The following is a 24,395-nucleotide window of genomic DNA, read 5'->3' on the forward strand; positions in this document are numbered from 1 at the left end:
TGTGTCTGCCATTCGTATTGTTCTAGTGTGTTTAGTTTCTGACTTTTTGGTTGAATATGTAGAAGTTCCATATTTGTGTTGATGTCTCTGTAGGTATGGTTAGCATTTATGATGTGTTCTGCATACGTGGAAGTGTTTTGTAGTTTCGTTATGGCTGTGATGTGTTCTTTGTAACGTGTTTGAAATGATCTGCCAGTCTGTCCTATGTAGAAGTTGTTGCAGGTGTTGCATTTGAGTTTGTATACGCCTGTGTGGTTGTATTTGTTTGTTTGTGTTGTTTGTGTGTTGAGATGCTTTTGTAGAGTATTTTTTGTTCTGTATGCGATGTTGTAATTTAATTTCTTGAATGAGGTTGCAATCTCGTGTGTGTTTTTGTTTTCGTATGTTAATGAGATGTAACAAGCTGTTTTTTTTACGGTGATGAGTTGTTAGCCCTTCGCCCAACCCCCAAGGTGGAGGACCACTCATTATTGGCTGTCCACAACTGCTTATTCAATATACTCGCAGCTACCCTCCATATCTGGAGGCTGTCTCCTCTATCCACAACCTGAGGACGCGCCATGCCGTGGTGAAAGGGACCCACAATACATGGCATATAGAGTGTTAGTTGAGAGACCGGAGGGGAAAAGACCTTTGGGGAGGTCGAGACGTAGATGGGAGGATAATATTAAAATGGATTTGGGGGAGGTGGGATTTGATGATAAAGAGTGGATTAATCTTGCACAGAATAGGGACCGATGGCGGGCTTATGTGAGGGCGGCAATGAACCTGCGGGTTCCTTAAAAGTCATTTGTAAGTAAGTATGCAAGTGTGATGTATTTTTTGTGTTCTTGTGTTTGTGTTATATTCTTATGCTTTTTGTGATTATGTTTTGTCTTTCTTATTATATCGTCTATTATGTCAGGGTTGTATAAGTTTTCTTGTGCTATGTATTTGATTGTGTTTAGCTCTCCTTTGTAGTCATGTTGGTTCATTGGCATGTTGAGTAGTCTGTGTACCATTGTTCGGAATGCAGCTTGTTTGTATTGTGTTGTGTATGTGTGTTGTTGTTGTTGTTGTTTTGGGTTTTCTATAGACTTTGAATATTTGTTTGTTGTCGACTTTTGTTATTGTGCACAGACACAGACTACAGAAAGTTACTGTTATTATTATTATTATTATTATTATTATTATTATTATTATTATTATGTTACGGTACATTTAGACCTATTATTATACTATATTCTAATACAACATATTCATGAATATTATGTAAAAGTGGTTTCCAGAGTTAAAGGTAACGATGAGCCTGAATAAATTATTTTTAAACTTTAACACATTCATACTACACGTTTCTTCTGTCCCATTCTGAAATTCCATTTAATATGTTTTACGTTAAACTCAATCGATTAGACTAATTGAGAGTAACTATTTGTGAATAAACGAATGTTTCTACGAGAACTATAATTGTTTACATTAGCTAATGAAAACTTTACTTTTGTTGTAGATTTCGTAATAATTGAATTTAATGACATTAATTTGATTAATAACATAAAACTGATACGCTCTTCCATAAATGCTATGAATTTCAAACGTAGAAAAAAATCTGTCGGCTAAAGTAGTACTTCAAGCAAAGAGAGAGAGAGAGAGAGAGAGAGAGAGAGAGAGAGAGAGAGGGAGAAAGAGAGGGAGAGAGTAAAAAAATGAGAAAATAAACAAAAATTACACAATTATTAAAGAAATACTCGGATTTGAACCAGTACATGATTCGAATAAAGGAATGCTCAGCGGAAAATATCTGCGCCACAGCACATGTACAACCTGCGCGGCATCAATCGGAGGTAACAGGAGGTCTTTGAATGAAAGTGCGCGAACAACTGCTCCGGAGAGAACCTAATCATGCGCAACACTATGCTAGAGCAATTGTTATGCAATAATAAAATAAGTATTCAGCAGCTCCGTAGCCGCTCATTTTCCTTTCTTTCACGCATCATTGGGATCAAGAAAGGTTAAAACTGCTACAGATAAAATTTGATGCAGCTAATAAACACATGAGCACTGTAGATGGATATCGGCTAGCCCAAGAACGATGCTGTCTTAGAGATACAGATGACTACTTCAACTATAAAAAAATACGTAAAAATGAAAATGTAACCATAAACAACGTGAAAACGACCTATAAAAATCTGTGACGTGAAGAAAATAACATTAAACTGAATCTAAATTAATCTGGAAAACATAGAAAAATGCATTTCAATTACCTCTAAAACCTCAGTAGATCTAACATATTTCTTGAAGAATGTACTTATTTATAACCGATCGTCTTCACTGCTCAGAAAAAAGTCCGGGTCCTACTAATGATCATTAATATTGAATTCATGTTGCGTCATTAAAAAATATATAATGTAGTCGAGTGTGCAAAGGTCTATAAATAGACCAATCAGCGTTAATGGGTTGTGTCCATGTACTGTAAATGAATTATGATTATGATGGAGAATTGCTTGACAGGGGAAAACTGGAGTACCTGAAAAAAACCTATGTTGCTTGGACCACGGCTTGCTTAATATAGGTTATAAATTCGGGATGAATCGTCAGAGATTTGAAACCGGGCCCTGGCTTATAAGTCCGGCATGCTAACACTGAGCTACCACGGCCGTTTCCACGAGTAAATTAAGTTTAGATTTTAATAGTTTCCTGAGGAATTTCTGCGTCTTTTATTACATCTATCATGGCACATATTCACCATTACCTGTGTATTCTTATGATAGGGCGTACTATTCTCGGAAAGAAGTGAGGTATAGTGTACTTCCCATTCTTTTCTGCATAGTGACCTTGCTAATGGTAAATAATATATTATTGACGAAAGTAACTTATCAATAGTTCTTCGGAAAGCATAATCCAATAATATTAATAGAATTCAACCTGTCTCCACTATGAGAAACCACTGACTGTTAATATTATGACAGGAGACATCTAGAAATCACGCTGTGTGAGATATTCGTATTCTGTAACTCTATCTTACTGATGCTGTTAATGGTATCGAAATCGAAGTTTTGGTGTCAAAAATTTTCTTCTACGAATTGACTCCATCACGAGAGAAATCAATTCCGATCTTGACATAGATCCTAACTCTATCATAGAAAACAAATAATGAAAAGTTAAAGACAAACAGACTAGCCAACATTTAAAATTCATTATAAAGATGAGCAATGGACGTTTTATTTCTTCCATTTATCATGAGCAGTGGATGAAGTCCAACTCTCACTTTTTTAAATATTGATCCATTGCTTTCTCTCACACGGGAAGATGTAAAATTCGTAATTTATGCTTCTTTGTATTACATACTATGTATCTCTAAGAAATTCACGTGATTTGAAAGTTAACATGAATTCAACAAATTTTTTCTTTTGATTTTCTAGGTTGAGTGAACCTAATTCAAACTTCAAAATGGTATTTCTGTCATACCAAGAATAGCTGTCTTTCTTCAAACAAGACAAGATTAAAGATATTAATTTTAATAAGGCTTTTTATGTTACTTTGTCTTTCCTGTTAAGTGATTCTCATAAAAACTAAGTTTTGAAGTAGTAAATATTTAAATCCGAAGGGTATATATCAGAGTTAGCCTATATTTTTAATATTCCACATCAGTAAAGAAGTCGAATGATGTTATAAAGAAATACGTTAGTGCCTTCAGAGTGTGCGGCCTGTTTTTGTATAGGCTCTATCCTTCCTTTAAGATAACCCCACAGAAAGAAATCTGGGGACGTCAAATCGGGGGAACATGGGGACATAATCCTTGATAAATGATGCGCTCACCAAAAAACTCGCGCAAAAACTGCATGGTTTTATTAGATGTGTGACATGTGGCACTGCTGGAACCAACAATCACGTTCATCATTGTCAAGAAGCGCTGATCCACATTCCCTAAAACGGGCGATTAATCTCGTTATGGTCGAATTGTTAGGCACTGCCACACGTGCATAAGAACGACTGGAAAAATAATGTTCAACAATGAAAACTCGTTACTCTTGGGAAAACGACATGTTTGTCGAGCAATAAACAAAGGATTACTGCAAGCGTCAGTGTATACATACACATCACAATGACGTCTTGGTTTTTTTTCTGTTAATACCCATGATGCTATCTAGCGGTAGCCGATAGCATTTTCCAACTGCACTACTCAATGTAGACACTATAATTTTAATGTGCGCGACTTTTGGATCGCTCTGTATAAATTGAAAATTATATTACAGAGCTCAAAAATGCATTTATGGTTCAGAATACTACTTCGCATGAATGCAACTTAAATGAAGACATCTTTATTTTGTGTTTAATGCTCTGTTTTTCATAAATTCAATTTTCTTTAGGCTATGTCTCGTACTCTATTCCCTCCCGTCGATTTATGTTTCCTCTTCAGATAGCACTATTTGAATTGAATATTTACATTGAGTTTATAATCTGAATCCATGTTAAAAGTCAATGAAACCATATTTATAAACTGGTAAAATTATAATAAAAAACAAAGGCTTGTATCTGAAGCTATCTTTGGAAAGAATGTTCTTTGTTATTGAGGAGACCATTATAACTCTACGCTATTTCAAATAAAAAATGAAGCTTACTTATGGATTAATTTGCAGATCACTTTTGCTTTTTCTTAGTTCCTTATATTGTATGCGATATATGAGTGACCTTTCGTTTGATAAATACGACAAATATAGCCAAATCATTTAAAGTTTGTGTCAGATGGTTGAAGTATTTTATGGTCATATTTTTATGTTCATTCGTGCATGCTTCATTACAATATTGTAATGTTTTCTCGTGTTCCTGTACTTCACTATGCAGAATATTTAAAGAAGGAAAGATGCTGTCCATATAACTTTAGCATAGGCTACTAGTTCTAATACCAGCTCGAGACAATTTTAGCTCCAGCCCATATTGTGTCATAGGCACTATTCAAGTCGACAAATACTGCTGTTAATATATTTCTCCCCTCCATATCATTCTTCATATGTTGGCTAATCTTCGTGACATGTTGACTTGTGGACCTATAAATTCGAAAACCTGTTTCTTCATTTGCTATAATATCAGAGGTTTCCAGAAACCAGTTTTGTCTTCTGTTGACCATTCTTTCCATAGGCCTAGTCTTAGGGCTGTACTGGAATTGGTTCCCAAATCTGTGAATTAGTTCCCAGTTCTTCCCAGAGCTATAGTCGAGTTGGTTCCAGGTTGATTTCTCCTGTGTACTGCAATTGGTTCCCGCGCTAGATCAAGACAGAAAACATTTCCCTTCCCATTTTATACAGACTTAGGACTGTCAACTACTGTCTACAGTAGTAGGCTAGGTATGTTAAAAATGTTTTGTGCTTGGCGGACACGCTGCGTCGAATAACTTCACAATTTTATTTCTGTACTGTAAAAATTTGAAACAAACGTGTCGCAGGAATGCATATCTACTTACACTGCCATCAGAAAGCTTTTCCATCCAATATTTCACAAAAGTTTCGTTTTGTTGCATTATCTTAGGCCTACATTTACTTTTACTCCTAAGCTTAATGAAAGTATCGCACTGAACCTCCTTCAGAGCATCTGCAAGTACAAATATATTTGGGTGTGGAGCACAAAAGTGCGCATTAAGTTTATTGTGAAAAGATTGACAACAATTTCGCTGGTTGTTCGCTCTAAGGAAGGAGTAAACTTAGCCCATATTGGAGGTGGATGCTCACTTGTTGGTGTAATGTAAGTATGGAGGAGGTAATCAAAGAACTGGTCCAATCGATCGTCTATAGGTTTGACAGCCATTAACAACAAAACAGCTTCAACTTCTTGAGGAGCCAATAAAGGCAGTCCGAATATAGTTTTTAGAAGCTGACCAATTTCAGATTCCTTACTTTTAAATTCCGCACTCAAACCTAAGGACTGAATTTTCCTCCACCAAGATTGTGCAAGATGGAACCTACATTCGATTAACATCCATGTCCCACACAGCCTGCTACAAAATCACAGCCTTAGATATTTGAACATGGGGAACCAACTCACGTTGATGATATTTGAACATGGGGAACCAACTCACGTTGATGATATTTGAACATGGGGAACCAACTCACGTTGATGATATTTGAACATGGGGAACCAACTCACATTGTTGATATTTTGTTTGGGAACCAACTGCAGAACAGCGAGTCTTAGCTAAGTTACTGATTAAAGAGATCGTGTCTGTAGTTCTGAAAGCAAGACAGTTCTTTACCCTTTTTCAGTATGAGTAGACTACTAGGTGTTCAGTTCAAAATGTGTCATGGCTCGCTGTATGCCGTCATGTGGCTAGCCGATGAGCCTAGAGAATTCAATCAATTCAATCTTCCTACACTTCCGCAGAGGTGTATAACCTAAGAGGCAGAGAAGTTGCCTAGCAAGTACGGCGTTCATTCTGAAGAGTACGTACCGATACGTACTGTAACGCCGGTAGTTGCAGGAATGTGAACTGTTTGGAAATACGTACTGTCGGGATATGGGGAGAGGGTTAAGACGATTACTTAGGTATTTGTTGACATTAACTTCGACGGTCAACATGGACACGGAGCATTTGATTTGTGTTGTGGAATGTTACCGTACGCAACCGAAGATAACAAATACCCTGCGTACGACTTGCCGGCGTAAAACACCGTTCGAAAGAGGTTATGGTAGCACACAGCCGTACAGACCGCCATCTGTTGCTACGACGTTCAAGTTATACCGTACACGTTCTCAAGTTCAGATTGAAGAACGCCTTAAATAATAGGCAACTTCTGTAACATATAAGCTGAAACTCTCTTCAAATCGGTGACCCAACAACAGTGACGTCATGACACACTTTGAAATGAACACCCAGCATGATATTGGCTCTCTTTCATGCAATTCTAATATAGTTTTTCTCTTTCACTTTCTTGTTTGGGTTTAAGAATGTTGCCAGATATTTAAAGTTACATACTGGTTAAAATGTTTAAGTTTGAAGTTGTATAGATGTGGGTTGAAATGATGATTACGAATTAGGACAAAACATTTTAATTAATTTACATTGCCTTCGAGAGAGTTGACTAGTTATTGTGTAAGCTTTTTACTAACTAAACAGACTAAAGTAATTAAAAAGCAATTCATGGCTAGCCTAAAGAAACGCGAACTAACGTAAGCAAATCAAATGTAAAGTAAAGAAACTAAAAACTAACACGAGTAAATCAAAACTATGCCTGAATAAACCGAAGCTATCCTAAAGAAACTAAAACCAATCTAAGTCAGCCAAAACTAGTCCAAAAAATCTGAAAATAACTGAAGGAACCAAAGTAATTGAAATAATCAAATTCAGATTAAACTGAAGGAGCCATTGGCACATGTTGGTACGTTTGGAGAAGGATAATTTCATGTACTGTACTTTGATTTTTTTTTTTCGTTGATTTCGAGTAAGTAGGTAAAAGCTGAATTATTGTTATTATTGGGATTTTTCCCACCCATTTATGGCTGTACTTCAGCGCTAAATGAGTTGCGTAATGTGGGAACTATGTTTGTCACTCGTTTTATTCCTTTTTTATATCCCGTAGCCTACTTCTTTTGAATAAACTTTATGTATTTGTCTGGTACTTTTTTTGTTAGTATAGCCTATGGGGCTTCCCAGTATGATTATGATGATATTATGCATAATGCCAAAATATGGACTTACGTGGCTCTGAAATTCATAGTTTCAATTTTTTGCATTAACCATACAGTGATTAGGCCTACTATTTTTCATAAATTACAAAACATTGTTGAGATATAGAGGAAATAAATATTTCTTCAGAGATCTGTAGGGGAAAATGGATATAGCCTATCTCTTTTATCTGACCACATTTTGAAATCATCGCTCTACCCATAGGTATTCACAGTGCTGAATTTAGACCTAGGAAACCTACGCAGTTGCCTAGGACGGAAATTTCTAGAGTGTGGCATTTTTCCTCTCTCTCTCTCTCTCTTCCTTTTTTTTTTTTTTTTTTTTTTTTTTTTTTTTTTTTTTTTTTTTTTTTCCACAGTGAAATTTGTTTTTAAAAATCTTGTTAGTAAATCTTTTCTGAAGTTTGTTCTTGAACAACTTGTGGGAGTCGGAAGTCGCATTGTCGCGGTCGCAGCGAGAGTAGAAAGGAAAGTACGCACCTGCATAATTTATTATATTGCAATACCGGTATAACGTTATTATAGGCCTACTGTGAAACTGCTTAAATTGCTTGTATAAACAAGAATGCATTATAGAAAATCAAATTGTGTTTCTTATTTATCGCTGTGAATAGTAACCACAACTCTCAGTCACATTTCCAATATACTGGGGGTGGCGTAGATAAAAGTAGCCCGCCTCCCGTTTGAACGCGAATGCGATATTTCGACTGCTTGAAATCCCATTATCGTATTCTGTCGTATTATATCATAACGAAATGAGTATACAGCTACAACAGTGAACAATTTTCTGCAATAATCGATTGTTGCCATTCTTCCTGTCAGTATTTCATCAGTCGAATTACACGTGTCTGTTCGCATTCTACAAAATGACTTACTCGATACAAGAAAGAGTGGAAATTGTGGAAACGTATGTGAGAACACGTTCGATTAAGAAAACCCGCGAAATATTCAGGACAAGTTTCCGGGTAGAGGACAACCGGCAAAGAGAGCAATATATATAGTTGTTTAAAAACTGGCGCGCTACGGAATCTTTGCATGTGTATCTGAACATGATTAGACGTGCACAGCTGTGTTTGCAAGGAGCTACTTTCAACTTCTTCTATAAAAGGCGGGTCCTTTTCAGGACTTTACTTCTGTATTTTTCTTCTTTATTTACTCTATACTTACACGGGCTACTTTCATCTGCGCCACTCTGCATATCGTCAACGATACTATTTAATCACTTTCCAATATGTAGGCCTATACTACATAATGCAATATGAAAGATTTATTCCGCAAAGAGTTGGAGATATTTTTCAATTTACATTATACTACTTCCAATCGAAGTAATAAATAGCCTATTTGTAATAAATTATACCACCAACAAAATCAGTGCTTAAAAATAAACCACAGGTTGGCTATCACAAAATTAATCAATTTTGTTTCAACAATGAATAAGTTTGGATAATCTGTTTCTTTGCATCGAGTCTGATGAGCTTCGTCAGATCGACTTAGATGACATCAACAGTGCTTTCTCTGTGAAGAAAGTGCGAAGGAAATCTGTATAATTCACAAGTAAGAAGTATCTATTTTGATTCCAGTAATTTATTGTTTTCTGAATTGTAAAACTAATTTAAACTAAACGTGATCTGTATAATAGCTGCTTATAACTTGTTTGTAGGAGTTGGGGGCGGAAATTTTTAGCACTGCCTAGGGGTGGGACTATACCTAAATCCGGCCTTGGGTATTTAGTGGGCAGTCTGAAAGGGATGTCATTGATTTGAGAGTTGAAGAGAAAGAGCATTGCTGGTTTATGACTTATGAGTAGGGTCCGGATATATATGCATTGAAAATACCTAAAATATGCATGCAAATATGCACTAAAAATGTTGAAAATATGCACTAAAAACAAAACAATATGCACTAACCAAATCTTGCAACTGTACTGTGGTTGGTTTTTTCCAACACTTTGCATGAAAGTAAATGAGGTTTTCTGGGTTCTTTTGGACATAATTTACCCACCATGAAGTTCGCTATGTATCTGCCACACGAATCTGTTGATTCATCAACCAAAATCCATGCGCAGTTCCCTCCTATGTCAGACCGTTGGATTCATCTGGTGTCCTCTCATTAAGACAATATTTTTGAAGAAATGATCGTAGATGTGGATTATTTAATTTATGCAGCGGAATGTTCTGCATACAAAGCTTTACAAAGGTCAGCGGTTTTAAAATGTACTAACTTGACCGTGATTTCGCCTGAGTTAAAAGTACCTGTTGCGTGTTCTTTTGTTTTGACTAGAGATGTGCAATTGTTTTCGAATGCTGTTCTAGTTAAAACTTTTTCTCGCATTTCACAGCCTTCTTACATACTTGACAATACACTATATCGCCGTTACCTGAATAGTCACTATTGCCTGAAATCCACTGTTTAATTAAAAAGGATTTAGTGGACTTATCTTTAGGCATTTTTAGTTTAATCTGACAGAACACCGCATATACTATTAGTAGACGAAAAACAAGTTAACAGATGAACACCTGCGGTCCTGTCGATACAAACTTTGAGAGGATACTGCACTGAGAAAGGAATGTAAGAAATTCCTTTTGTGAAAAAGGTCTCCAACGTCCATCTACCTGCATGTATTGTGAGACTGGAAGTATGGTCCCGTTAACATTTTACTTGAAATAGGAAGGTTATTGTGGTGCCAAGGAATGCCCGACATACAAATTCATTACTAGATTTACAGTTCGTTCAATAATGTCAGATAATTGATCATACATAAACTAAATAAATGCCGAAACATGCACTAACCCTCAAAATATGCATTTGCATATGCGCTTATGCATTTTCGAAAAATCCAGGCCCTACTTATGAGTTAAACAAATACTGTGTCATACAGACCTAGAATGTCGTCCCCTCTCGCAGGGTAGCCGGCGATGGAGAGAGTGTGTGAATGGTCTGCGGTAACTACGATAAGCGTGTCATCGGGATCCGTAACCTGCACGGCATACGCCACTGCGTCGTCCATCTCTGCTGTCTCCTCCAGAGCCTGGCGAACCATGCCATCGTGGTGGGCGTTGTCGATGTTCCCTCCCTCTACCAGGAGAACGTAGCCATTTGGGTTGCGGCTAAGAATCTTCAGGGCCTGTTCAGTCATGTTGACCAGTGATGGCTCCCCCTTGCGTTCCAGTACATAGGGCAAGTGTCCAGGGCTGAATAATCCCATAAGGTACTCAATCTGAAAAATTGCACAACGTTTAGCACATAGAGCAATAAGTTCATCAACATTTTTTGTTTTTACACTATGTCATAGATTCAGATAGCCTACATTGAACATTTTGGAAATATGAATCAGCACCTTCACGAGGAAAGTCGGGGAAAAGAAAATCTATCTGTTGTTAAGGTGTACCGCCCAATGTTGGTTCCCTTGCCTATATTCGTCCCCCACAGGTTTTCTTCTATAACGTGTCGTAGTACCCTGGTAGTGGTGAGTAGAAACCATCCCTCTTTATGCAGTAGTATGCGTGCGTTCAGTTAGAGCGAGTATATTTCGCTGTTATTTGGGTTATTAACAGTGGCGGCTCCTGCATATTTCTTAAGAGGAGGAAAGAAGTTAACAGCACGGAATGACACCTTCTTGAATGAAACATGCTACAAATCAGCCTACATGCATACATGTAAAGACCAGGTAGTGTTGGGGTTGGCCTTCCCTTCTGTATAGCAATAATCTGTTCTTGTAAATTGAATCTCCTAAATTGTCCAAAATATATTATGTTTTCACTTCCATTCATTGTTGAAGAATTGCGCAAATTAACAATTACAAGGAAATTCACAACCTCGTAGCATTTTTCGAGCACACTACAGCATCACACGTGTTGGAAGAGACTAGCTACTAACTCGTAACCGGAACCTTTTACGGAAATGGAAATGGTAAATAATCTGAGGAAAGCGAGAACACTGCACCACCCACGTGGTCTGTGTTGCCACATGTACATTTTACAAGTTCAGTATCACATGCTTTTGAAGAATGTCAGTTCTTGTAAAGTCATACTATCATTATTGTTCAAAGCTGCCGGTGGCCGATTAATTTTTCATGTTAAAAATGATGTAGTTTGGAGTACCTACTTTCAGTTTCAAATATATTTGTACAAAACTGACAACTTAGCTGTTGCCCTGTCTAGTAAACAATCAATACAAGTGAATTTCAGGGGCCAACTACGTAGAACTACTTCCTCTTTGTTTTACATAAACCCGACTTTAACTTTCAAATAACCACGAAAGTTTCAAACCATGAATAGTAGCCTATATAAAGTGCAATGAATAATATTTTTGACTTATAATTAAAAAAAAAGTTTACATGGTGTCTTTCATAGCGTTGCGTTAAAACTGTTTTTGTTGTGTCTCCTCCTAGATGTGTTATAGTCCGGTTGAATGCAGCATCGTTAGGTGGCAGCGGTAGCGAGCTTGCTGCACGACCAGTCGGTTTCTATTTCCCGCCCACGACTGATTCAGAGGAGGATCTCCTCCCTCTTCGTTCATTTACTTGCTTTAAAACTCTGCTTCTTTCTCTGGCCGCTAGTACGCTGTTGTCTATGTGTGTTAACTGCAGTAGAGGAGAAAATGGAGTGCCTTTCCTCTACACAGACAATCTCGCATCTTTCTCACAGTTTTCTACAGCACATGAGCGCGCGTCGTTTAAAACTCGATCAACCGTGTTTTTCTTATAGCTGTGAACTTAAAAATGATCGAATCTTCCTCAAATATCAAGGCAAATATTTTATTTGGCATTTACTTTCAAAAGAAGAAAATGTGAGGAGGACGTTCCTCCCTTCCCTCCCCCGAGGAACCGCCACTGGTTATTAATATCTGTCATACATTCTCAGTAGTGCTTTACAGTCCAAGGTACGTATTTCCGTATTATTTTTGCTTCTATAATTTATATAGATTAAAGTGTCTAGTGTAAGGTTATACAGTCAACGGACCGGATATTGTAGCGCAGTTAGTACATGATGCTGCCATACGTTTGTGGTGTAGGCTACATACCTATATTTCGTCCCCAAGGATCTGTCTAAATTTTGTCCCCGGGACGAAAATCGAAACTTTATTCCCATCTCGTTTAATATTAAAAAGGTTGTTGTCATTTATATTTCAGACCGGACTAAAACGCACTGAATTATTTAATCTCGGTTTAAACTGTCTAAAAAGTTTTGCAAAGTTTTAAAAAATATCATATGAAAGAGGTATTTCCTTTTTTGCGAAATATCATTAAAATAATTTTCAAAATCTGTCTTAAATATTTTCAGCGTTCATTAGTTATTACTAAAGATCCTTTTGTTCCATTTCTTTTAATTTCACTGTAGCCTATTATTGAAATAATTTTCACTGAATATGTTAAAAAGCATAGGGGCGAAATTTAGACCGCTTCATTGAAATGTCAAAAAATGCATAAATACATTCATGTTTTATATTCCATTTGTTTCCGCACTTATAAATTTCGAAGTCTAAATGTAGCTAAATGTTCAAGGACCTTAATTACATAATTTTCAAGTCTTCAACTTTAATGACCTGTGAATGGTAAGCAAAAACCAAACGGGGGACGATAAATGGGCAACTTGGCAACTTACCTTATACACTATTAAATGAATATACAGTATTAAAGGTATTTAAATGCCAAATATTCCATAGACCATAACAATGCAATTTATTTCTCACGAAATTGAGCCGACATTGAGATTGTGGCTACAACTAATCTACCTTATGTACAGATAAAAAAATATTTGATTTGTGTTGCGTAACAATAATAATAGGCCTACATTTAAATTATGAAGTTAACATAAAGAACTTATTAAAGCGCAACTGAAGAATAATATTGTGAATTTTATTAGTAACAACAATGTAATTTATTCTTCCAACAATAATTCCTTTCTACAATTCGCCTCAAACGCTCTCGTCAACAATTGGATTTTCACTCAACACAATATTCGTTATAGCATTCCACCGACGACAATGACAATTTACTCGGACTATTACGAACAACAATGAACTGTTAATCTTAACTAATATTTACAAAGCACTATTTACAAATCAGAACTATCAGTTCTCAGTTCACAGTTCTTCTATCTCAGTCACTCGAGTTCACAGTATCTCGAACCACAGACCTTCAGAGACAGTTCACTGTACTCGAACTCGGGTCCCTCCAACTGCGGTCCACTGCACTCGAACTCAGGTCCCCCCAACTGCGGTCCACTGCACTCGAACTCAGGCCTTCGGCTGCTGACGCAGTTGCGGACGCACACTCGAGTCGAACTCCGGTACACAAGACTGGCTTCCTTGCTCTGGCTTTCTCACTGACTGAATAACTGAAAAACTGCTGTCGTTCCTTCGCGTCCTTAATTTATAACCACAGCAACGTAGCCTCGAAAGTTCCACGCGTCTCTAGAGATGGCACTCCAGAAAAATCCAGAGCCCTCTCCTCTCTACCAGCACCAGATGCGCGCGCACTCTCTCTCCACTCTCTCGCCGCGTTGGCCCTTTCCCCTCTCCGCCGCGCGCCATCCCAAAGTGCTCCGCGCGATCTTCTCTCTTGCGGGACGCTGGTCGTGAGTTCGAATCTCACGTCGCTGTCACAATATATAAATAATACATAGACCTATGTAAAGGCCTAAATATACACAACAATTTTACTTTCTCCTATATGGCTCTGGTTTGTTGAATTTCAACGGATTCTGACGGTATGGGTGAAATAGTTACTTTAATTTAAGTAACTGGTGCTAGATTGATTCATCATATTTAAGACACATTTCAAGTAAGAGCTATAAACCAAGGCGCCCTCTTATACTTTCATACATACTCAAAGAGGTGTTTTGAAGTAATTTCAACTGTACTTATATCTCTATTGTAATTTCTGCAGATTTTGCTCACATGGAAATAAAATATTTATTGTTGCAATAAAAGTGGCAAAAATCTTTATTTTACGATTTATCAAATATAAGACTTTAACAAATAACAATAAGTGCACTTGCCGAGTCATTCATATTTTATTTGTGCACAGTCGTTATTTAAATCAGTGCCGTTTTAACGCATGGTCGAATCCAGTGGCCGCTGAAAAATCCTAAAAAATGTAAATCTAGCTATAACTTCTCTACATTCTAACGGATTGCTATGAAACCTTGTATAGATCTTACAGGTAGCACATATTATTTGTGTACAAACTCTGCTTACATTTGAGTAAGAGAAACTACCCCTTTACAGGGGCTAGTTTTAGACAATATTAGTAACTTGTCTCCATAATAACGGACTTTTATGAAATTGTTTATACTATATTTTTTGTATAGAGACTGTAATTACGTTTGTGAAAGATATACTGAATCCTTATACGTATGAATTTATACAAAATCAATAACTTTCTTTCTTTATAATAGCCTAAATTTTTATGGAACTTTGTGTGAAAGTTACAGGTGGCATATATTATACGCTTGTATAAGAGAAATTCCAATTTAATTGGTGGTACATTTAGACAAAATTAGTAAATTCTCTCCTACATAACAGATGTTTACAAACATTTTTATAGGAATACAGTAGCATAGATTATATTGTGACAGCAGGGATACGATCTCGCGACCGGCAGAAGGAGGGCAAGGTCGGCGGTGGCTCGGAGCGGCAAATGAAGTTGCACACGCATCTACTTCCTAGGGCATGTGCTGTGACGAAGGGAGAGGGGAGAAATCCAGAGCAGTCTAGATAGGCGCCATCTTCTCGGCATCTGTAGATTGATCGCGAAATCGTAATTTCTCGAAACTATGGTTTAGTAATAAATACAGGACGCGAGAAGAAGAGAGTTGTCAGTTTTTGGTCAGCAAGCAGTGTGTAGCAGTGAAGCCAGCTTCGAGATCGGAGTTCGACTTGAGTGTTTGTCCGCGACTGTGCGAGGGTCCAGGCGGGAGCAACGCAGTTGGAAGACTTGAGTTCGAGTGCAGTGGACTGTCCCCGGAAGGCCTGAGTTCGAGTGCAGTGGACTGTCTCTAGAAGGCTTGGGTTCGATATACTGTGAACTTGAGTGAATGAGCTAGAGGAACTAGCCAAGGCAACGAACTGTGAACTGAGAACTGACAGTTTTGTTTTGTAAATAGTGCTTTGTGAACATTAGTTGAGATTAGCAGTACATTGTTGTTTTCAATAATCCAAGTGAATTGTCATTGTCGTCTGTGGAGTGCAATAACGAATACTGAGTTGCTGTGTGGAGTGGAAATCCCATTGTTGACGGGAGCGTTTAAAGTAAATTATAGAAAGTGATATTGTTGAAACAATAAAGTTACATTATTGTTTTGTATAAAAGTTACAATATTTTTGTGTAGAAATGTTGATTACGTTTATGTAAGAGGAATTACCCTTTTGTAGGGAGTGTCTGGGCATTAAATTTAATAAATAATAATATATTCTCGGACGAATAGCAGAAGTTTAGACAATCATTTAATTTCATTATACCTAGGTATATTATGAACAACGTAATATTTCTACTTATTGTGCTCGATCAAATAAAATCACAGTATTTCCTATGAAAAATCTTTACGAGCCTATGTCAGTCAACAGAAATCGGCTGCTTTCGTCCCAAAGTCACGTGAGTCGTCCGTGTTTCGATGTTGATACCCTTCAGTAGCCTTCTGTGCAACTATACACGCTGTCTGTATTATATTAACTGTATGGCCCTACACCAACCGCCATCTTGCATCATGTGACTTTAGAACAGTGAGCTCTATACTAAAGAGAAGGTACCGCCCTACACCAACCGCCATCTTGCATCATGTGACTTTAGAACAGTGAGCTCTATACTAAAGAGAAGGTACCACTCAATGTTTTAAAAGCGTGACGCGAATGCTGAGCGCCTGAGCGTATTGCTATCTCTTTCTAACATAGTGTTGTCCATGTTTCTCTTGCAGTGAATGCTATCGTACACAATAACGCAGTGGTCGTCAGCACTCGCTGAAATGTACAATGGGTACGCGGTGCTGTCCCATGTACACCGTCGTGCAGCACGGAGAGATAGAAAGCATACCCGCTAGCATCTACGCAGTGCACCCTAGTGCACTGCGAGGGTGCACTGCGTTTTCAGCGGGTAAGAGATCCTAGCCCCAGCGTGCTCTGTGCTGACCCCTGCAATAACGGTACTTTTATTGCTTACTGCGCATGTGCAACATCATCCTCACGAAAGACTCATTGAAACAGATTAGTTAGAGAGAGCAATACCCTCACCAACAGTCACGCTTTCAGACAGGAAAGATAATTGCGATAGCGCCTTCTGTTTAGTATAGAGCTCACTGCTTTAGAAGCAGATAGTCTAATTGGTTGAACGGATGTTATCTTTTGTCAGAGAAATCAGCTGGGATTTGGTAGGCCTACTTAGTGTAATGAAAGCAAGATTTTAAGACATAATTTAACATGAATATCATACGTTTTGCCAACTTTTGCTTTCGCCATATTATCACAGTCTAGTATATACAGTCACGAAGCTCAATACGTAGAAAATATGGATCCATAAATAGTTGCTAATATCGCCTCATTACAGACAATGCGAAATAGTACCGGCACAGTCTATTGTTCCTAGCACCTACACAACTCAAGCTTCATGACTGTATATACTAGACTGTGTTATTATAGAGTGTGGTTCCTAGAAGTGATGCCACCTGTTATTTATATCATTTTCGAACTTTTTGAAGTTGGTAACTTTCGGAAATGAGCTTTTCAACTAAACAAGTCTAAATTTCATGTTGTCCACCTAGATTGGGAAAGCTGTACACTGTGTGCCGGGGGTCTCGGATTATAACGGGGCCTCAAAATAATAATAATAATAATAATAATAATAATAATAATAATAATAATAATAATAACAATAATAATAATAATAATAATATTGTCAAATCAGTTAGGCCTATTAGTTTTTAGAGCAAAACGTTTATTCATTAAATAATAATGGTATTGTTTGTTACTGTTTCTCTGTCATCCTTGCTTCGACAATACTGTACTATTATCTGCCGTTATGTCTCAGCTGCTTCCGCACAATCAATTTTTCTCTATCACACTCTCTTAATAAAATATTCTCTATTCTCGTCTTGTTGAAAGTGCTGCTTGGCAAGTGTGAGATCTTTCAATTCTCTCAAATGCTATTTTTCTCTCATCCAATTTGCAACGATTACAATAAACGAGTCCACACCTGTGGAGTAACGGTCAGGGCGTCTGGCCGCGAAACCAGGTGGCCCGGGTTCGAATCCCGGTCGGGGCAAGTTACCTGGTTGAGGTTTTTCCGGGGTTTTCCCTCAACTCAATACGAGCAAATGCTGTGTAACTTTCGGTGCTGGGCCCCGGACTCATTTCACTGGCATTATCACCTTCATCTCATTCAGACGCTAAATAACCTAGATGTTGAGACAGCGTCGTAAAATAACCCAATAAAATAAATAAAAAAACAGTAAATGACGCTGCAATGGAGTCATTCAATTAATTTATATTTCAATAACTATTTTCCTAAATTATATTGTACCTACCAAAGATGCCAAATTCCTTTATTAATTTATTGCGTATAATATATCGGAGTATTTTATACAACTATAATACAAATTTCTTAAAAAGATACTATGGAATTTCGCAATCAAATGGCTTATCCTACACAACATCCGATAGTACCCACACTATTTATTCGGCTTTCGAACGTAAGTGATTGTACCAGCAAATCTACTGGGTTAGTAAATTTTATTGTATAATTTAAAACAGTTAATATTAGTAATAAGGGTTTATGAAAGTGGTTGGGCTAAGCGAAAGGAAGGTATACAACGAAAAGAAAACATTAAGAAAATTCTGAAGTTAATTAACCATTTCAGTTTCACCACTGGCAACAAAAAAATAAATTACTCGAAATTATAATATAAATGAGATTCCTGGCCACTCATCTTCGAGTTTGGACAAAACTGAATAAAAAACAGTAAACCGAAAGCTAGAAGATTCATTAATGTACAGTGCTGAAATTAAAAAAAAAACAGGTGACAAATTGTGCTTCACAAAACAATGTACGTACGATTGTTTCAGAAAAGGTAAATATACAATTTTTAGACCTAAGTCTTTGACCAGATACTAATAACATCTTATGGGATTATTGAGTAGGAACGGGCCTTCCGCTTGTAGAAATATAGGTAATAATTTTGATAAATCAGCCTATGAATACAAAATTGGAGATAAAGTCGAGAAAAGATGCCTCAATAAAGTAATGTTTTCGCGACCAGTGCCAAACAAAGAATTCGTGGAAAGAGATTGGTTCATTTATCCTCCTACCAAGGGAAAAGTTTATTATCTTACATACCATATATAATATATACTGACTGTTAAGAAAATAAGTTCATATAATTTGCACAGTCGTAGGTAAAATTAGTTCTAATTGAAAATTCTTCCGCAACCTTCTCCTTTCTCTTATCGTATATAAAGTGCTGAGCAATTTCTTTAGCAATCATGTTATCTAACGAATCTTTACACGCCTGCAAGATTATGCTGCCCACAGTAAGTGGTACTGCCGTATGTTTCTGAAGATCTTCAATGAATCGTCTTTCCAGGCCAATTTAGGCCTACCTAGTAACCCCCCTTTTCAATATGTTATTCAACAACGTTGCTAGGATCATTATCGTTAGTGGAATTGCTGATAGCGAGATAGTATTGTGGAAAAATGAAACCAAGGTTCGCCATGTGGTTATCTTACATTCCTTTACAGTTCAGAAATATCTGCGAAGACCAATGTGCATTAGCGAGTTTCGAAACCACGCCCGAGTGCATGTATACATATGTGTATATACACTATCTACCAAAAAGTAATGGGGCACTGTTCTTGTCCCTTTAGAACCTCGTGGTACCACCTCTTGTTGCTATAACAGCAGCCACCCTGTCAGGCATGCTCTCCACTAGTTTGTGTAGGATACCCACTGGAATGCGTCGCCATTCCTCTTGCTACATGGCACTCAGTTGGACAATGGAAGTTGGCCGTATCTCCCGAGACCTCAATCGGCGGTCCAATTCCTCCCAAAGGTGCTCAATAGGATTGAGATCAGGACTCTGTACAGGCCAGTCCAACCGGTGAACATTATTGTCTGCATACCACTGCACAGTAGCCGCCGTAACATGGGGCCAACTTCCATTGTCCAACTGAGTGCCATGTTGCAAGAGGAATGGCGACGCATTCCAGTGGATATCCTACACAAACTAGTGGAAGCATGCGTGATAGGGCGGCTGCTGTTATAGTAACAAGAGGTGTGTCCACGCCTGTGGAGTAACGGTCAGCGCGTCTGGCCGCGAAACCAGGTGGCCCGGGTTTGAATCACGGTCGGGGCAAGTTACCTGGTTGAGGTTTTTCCGGGGTTTTCCCTCAACCCAATACGAGCAAATGCTGGGTAACTCTCGGTGCTGGACTCCGGACACATTTCACCCGCATTATCACCTTCATTTTATTCAAACCTAAGATGTTGATATAGCGTCGTAAAATAACCCAATAAACTAAATAAAGAGGTGGTGGTACCACGAGGTTCTAAAGGGGCAAAAAAAGTGCCCAATTACTTTTTTGTAGATACTATAATATGTAATGTACAGTATATATGTCACGAACATATACCATAATATTAATCAATTTGTAAGTATTTCGTTTGGCACATTATCGTCACGGACATGCTGCTGACTGAAGGGTTATTTCCTAAGTTTGAAAACTGAAATTAGCCTATAAGTTCAAATGAGAACTCTTATAACAAAGATAAAACCCGGCTTTTGATCTTAAATATGTGATTGAATAACTTCTATAAAACAATCGAGATCCCAAGAAAAGATAACAAAAAGTTTGCTGAAACTTGACAAAAGTGGCACTACTTTACATTAAGCTCTCCGATTTCACCTTGCTAAGATCAGCTCCCAGGAACTCTTCTGTTGTGTTAACAAATAGATAATTTTTTCTTCCCTCTTTCCATTTTTCGGCGAGATTTAGATTGTCGTTACGAGTGCAGTAGATATAATCGCCCTGTTTCACTGGAACTCCCATTTGGTTCATTCCACCTCCAAGTATCACATTGAGGTCCCTGGAACATTTAATAAAAGCTTAATTTTAATGATTAAAAAAAACTGACAAAACTTTGCACTACAAATTTTGTAGATTGTAACTTTAACGCAGTTTAGTTTTACAATTTTTCATTACATCTCTGCTGGTGAGTGACCGATAAATTTCAAGTGGCTTATCTTGATCGTGGACGTCAGAACATTAAAAAGCATTGCAAACTTCTGCTGTCTTTCTTCTCCCTCACCGAAAACTGTGACGTTGCATAGAGGCAGAGATTTAATAAACGAACTATGCAAGGTGTATAATTAAAAATTACTCTTACTACTCACGTTAAGACTCGTAAAATGACTGCACTTCAACCCAGTGTCATTTCCGGTGGCACCGATAACATCGCGCATCGAGTCAGTCCAACCGAAAAAGCAGGTAGGAATTGAAGGTCACAATATTTTCTTATGGTGTATACATCCGCCGCTCAATTAAACACTCTTCTGCCTTACTATGTAGCCTACTTATATATCCGCTGCTTCTAGCACCATCTTACCAACTTGTATATTCAGTCTGCTTGTGCTTAGTGATAATGTTGCTATACATTTAGAATTCTCAACGTGATAACAAACAATGTTCAATTGTGGTGCTGTGTAAATAGTAAAATTTTATGGAAATGAAAATGTAGTACTGAATGTTTTAAATCATAATCATGACCAAGTTGAAGAACAAGTGTTAAATAGGCGAAAACTCTGCAGTAAATTGAAGAGAAAAGCAATTAAACAAAACTGTGACAGAACCAGCGGATTTATTCAGGATGCAGCCACACATATAGACTACGCTCGCTCTATTACACTAGCTATCTTCTGTGTAGGCTATACTAGACTCTGCTCCTATATTCTATAAACAACTCAAAAGTATATCCGCATGTGTGGATGGGTGACTTTTGGAATTACATTACATCAATATGCACAGCAGAGAAGCAGTTTCATTACGTGCTAACGTTTTGTGAGAAATTTATAGGAATCCCGTGGAACGCCTCTAACCTAGCTGCTAGATTCGAAATGGGGGTAGATAGTATTATGGGAACGATACCAGTAAGGAAAATAAAATTATTAGGTCATATTATGGAGAAGGAGGATAGTGCCATTGAAAAGAAGTGTTTGCAGTTTCTTCGGGACACGAATTTCAAATCCAATTGGCTAGAAGATGTAAAGAACAAGGTGAATAGATCAGGTCTAAGATGGTTATGGGAGGAAATTGGAGTAATGAATGTAAATGTAATTTGTAAAATCGTAAAAGAGAAGTGTAATGAAATTACGAGACAGGAATTATATGAAAATCTCAACGAATTAAGAACATTGAGTAACTATAAGGACATTAAAACGTCATGGGAACAAGAAGAATATGTCAGAATAAATAATAGGAAAGTGAAGATGGGCTAGGGATATGGAAATTGAAAAACAGGAGGGGTACCATAAAGAAGGATATCTGCGTCCTTTGCGACATGGGAGAAGACGCGTTCCATATATTATTAGAATGTCAAGTAACAGAAAATACAAGGAAAAAATGGATGAATAATAAATTTTTGAATATGAATAGATTTGTAGCATATAAGAAAATATGTAATATAACTAATATAAGAGAGTTAAATAAATTGGGCAAATTTTTAATGATAGTGAAGATGAAATGGTAAGAGAAAGTTAAAAGTAATTGTGTATTAAATTGATCTTGTTGTGTGTGTGTGTGTGTGTGTGTGTGTGTGTGTGTGTGTGTGTGTGTGTGTGTGTGTGTGTGTGTGTGTGTGTATATATATATATATATATATATATATATATATATATATATATATATATAAAGTTGTGAGTGTGAGACTTGGCATAGATGAGTAAAATTGTAAAGTAAGGCAGATCTGGGGTAATATAATATAGAATTGTAGCCATCGGCGTGGCTCAGTCGATTAAGGCGCTTCCCTGCCGGTCTGAAGTTGCGCTCGGGCGCGGGTTCGATCCCCGCTTGGGCTGATTACCTGGTTGGGTTTTTCCGAGGTTTTCCCCAACCAATCATATCATACGTGCTAACGTTCGCAGTGGAGATGTGCAGTTTAGTGAGCGATTTTCATCATGGCAGAATTTAAATCTTCGGATCACACGAAGTTGAATGTAGTACTTCAAGATTTACTGATAATCATATATAAAAAAATGCAGAAACATGTTCCTGGAAATTATGTAATGTGTAAACATTATCTACAAAATCTCTTCGGTATGAACTTCTTACCTCTGCTCATGATGTTAAGTTTATTCGAAATACTATTTACCGGGCTAGAGCAGTGGAATTTCCTAAATTTACAACATTCTTACCAGAATTGCATAAAGTGAATGTAAAAACAAAGAGAGACGAAGAGTTATTTCTTGTGAACGACAGCATTAACAATATTGTTATGTTTTTGATACAAACTTATTTGAATATTCTTTGCTGAGTCAAATCTTTCTATGTAGATTGAAAATTTATAACTTCATCAATATTGTTCCATCAGTTTTTCATAATTCATGTCTTAATCATAGTGTTTATGTATCTCTGGTTTTCTATTTCTTTCCAATAAAGTGATGTAGGTCTATATCATTGCAATGCAGTATTTTGTTTCTGAATGTTGTAAATTAAATTAAAAATTGGCAGCTACAAAAGCCATCTCGCATAAAATTGGTGGAGGAAAATCAAAGAGTTCCATTTAGAAAAAGGCTATAGTAATACAAATATCTTATGAGAAGTTTTACCGTTAGATTCCAGGTACGTTCCATGCGGCAAAAATGTTGTAGACCTATATTACTCGTATGTCATATGCTACAGTTCATTATGTTCTCTCGCTTGTTGGTTTTCTGTGCGTGTCAAAATTATATTTATAATTATTTTCTATAAGCTAGTATAATTTAATGTAATTAATTTTATTTTATCTCATAATTTAATTTAATTTACAATAAATAATAGTGTAAACTTGTAGGCTTTAATACTGAGCGATTTTCCTTAAGAGATAAATGGAGAAATCTGCAGTATGCAGAATATAGATACGAGTGAATTGAATGTTCATGAACCTAAACGAGAACTTTGAGAACGAGGTGCACGAATAAAAGAAAATAGGAACTTTGTGAAAAGTGAATATTAGTAAGTATAGTACGCGAAAAACGGGATATGCAGCCACCAATTTTTTTTTACATAGAGGAGACTATCGGGCTTGAATTCCTCGTATTTTTTCTCTAGCTGCAGATAGATCAAATTCAATTTTTAGTAGAATGCTATAATATGATCGAAGTAGTATCACGATTATTCGTGGGTTTTGTAGGTTAAGGACATGCAGTTTTGAATATCCTCCGGAGTCCTGAGACATTTGTTGTTTTCTTTTTAAAGTTCAATATAATTCTACACTTCAAAACAAAAAGTCACTGACATGAGGAAAAATGCAGAAAAAATCTACAGGTTACAATTAGAGCAAAAATTCAAATGTGTTAGACTATACTATGCTTCGGGTCTCTGTACATACATCTTATATCATAATGACGTACTATACCAGGCCTGCAGAACTCGCAAGTAGGGAAAATATGACGTCAGCCTCACTCCACTTCTATTGGGAATTATCGACTTCCGCGTAGAGTTATTTACCTTCTCTGGACGTCAAAGGTCCATAAGTGGCGGCATGTAAGTTTCAAAAAGG

At 37.1% G+C, this 24,395-nt stretch overlaps 1 protein-coding gene across 1 annotated transcript in view; it reads right to left on the minus strand.

Annotated features, from left to right (window-relative positions):
• LOC138713584 (alkaline phosphatase-like) overlaps positions 1-24,395 on the minus strand; it is a 73,405-nt gene that overhangs the window by 18,867 nt on the left and 30,143 nt on the right. Inside the window, exons 4-5 of the mRNA XM_069845772.1 lie at positions 20,546-20,726; positions 10,534-10,870 (exon numbers count right to left, since the gene is read on the minus strand). Of these exons, the coding sequence (XP_069701873.1) occupies positions 10,534-10,870; positions 20,546-20,726 (518 nt within the window). The remainder of the gene's footprint in view (positions 1-10,533; positions 10,871-20,545; positions 20,727-24,395) is intronic.

Source organism: Periplaneta americana, chromosome 14 (assembly GCF_040183065.1).
Source record: "Periplaneta americana isolate PAMFEO1 chromosome 14, P.americana_PAMFEO1_priV1, whole genome shotgun sequence".
NCBI classification, from domain to species: domain Eukaryota; kingdom Metazoa; phylum Arthropoda; class Insecta; order Blattodea; family Blattidae; genus Periplaneta; species Periplaneta americana.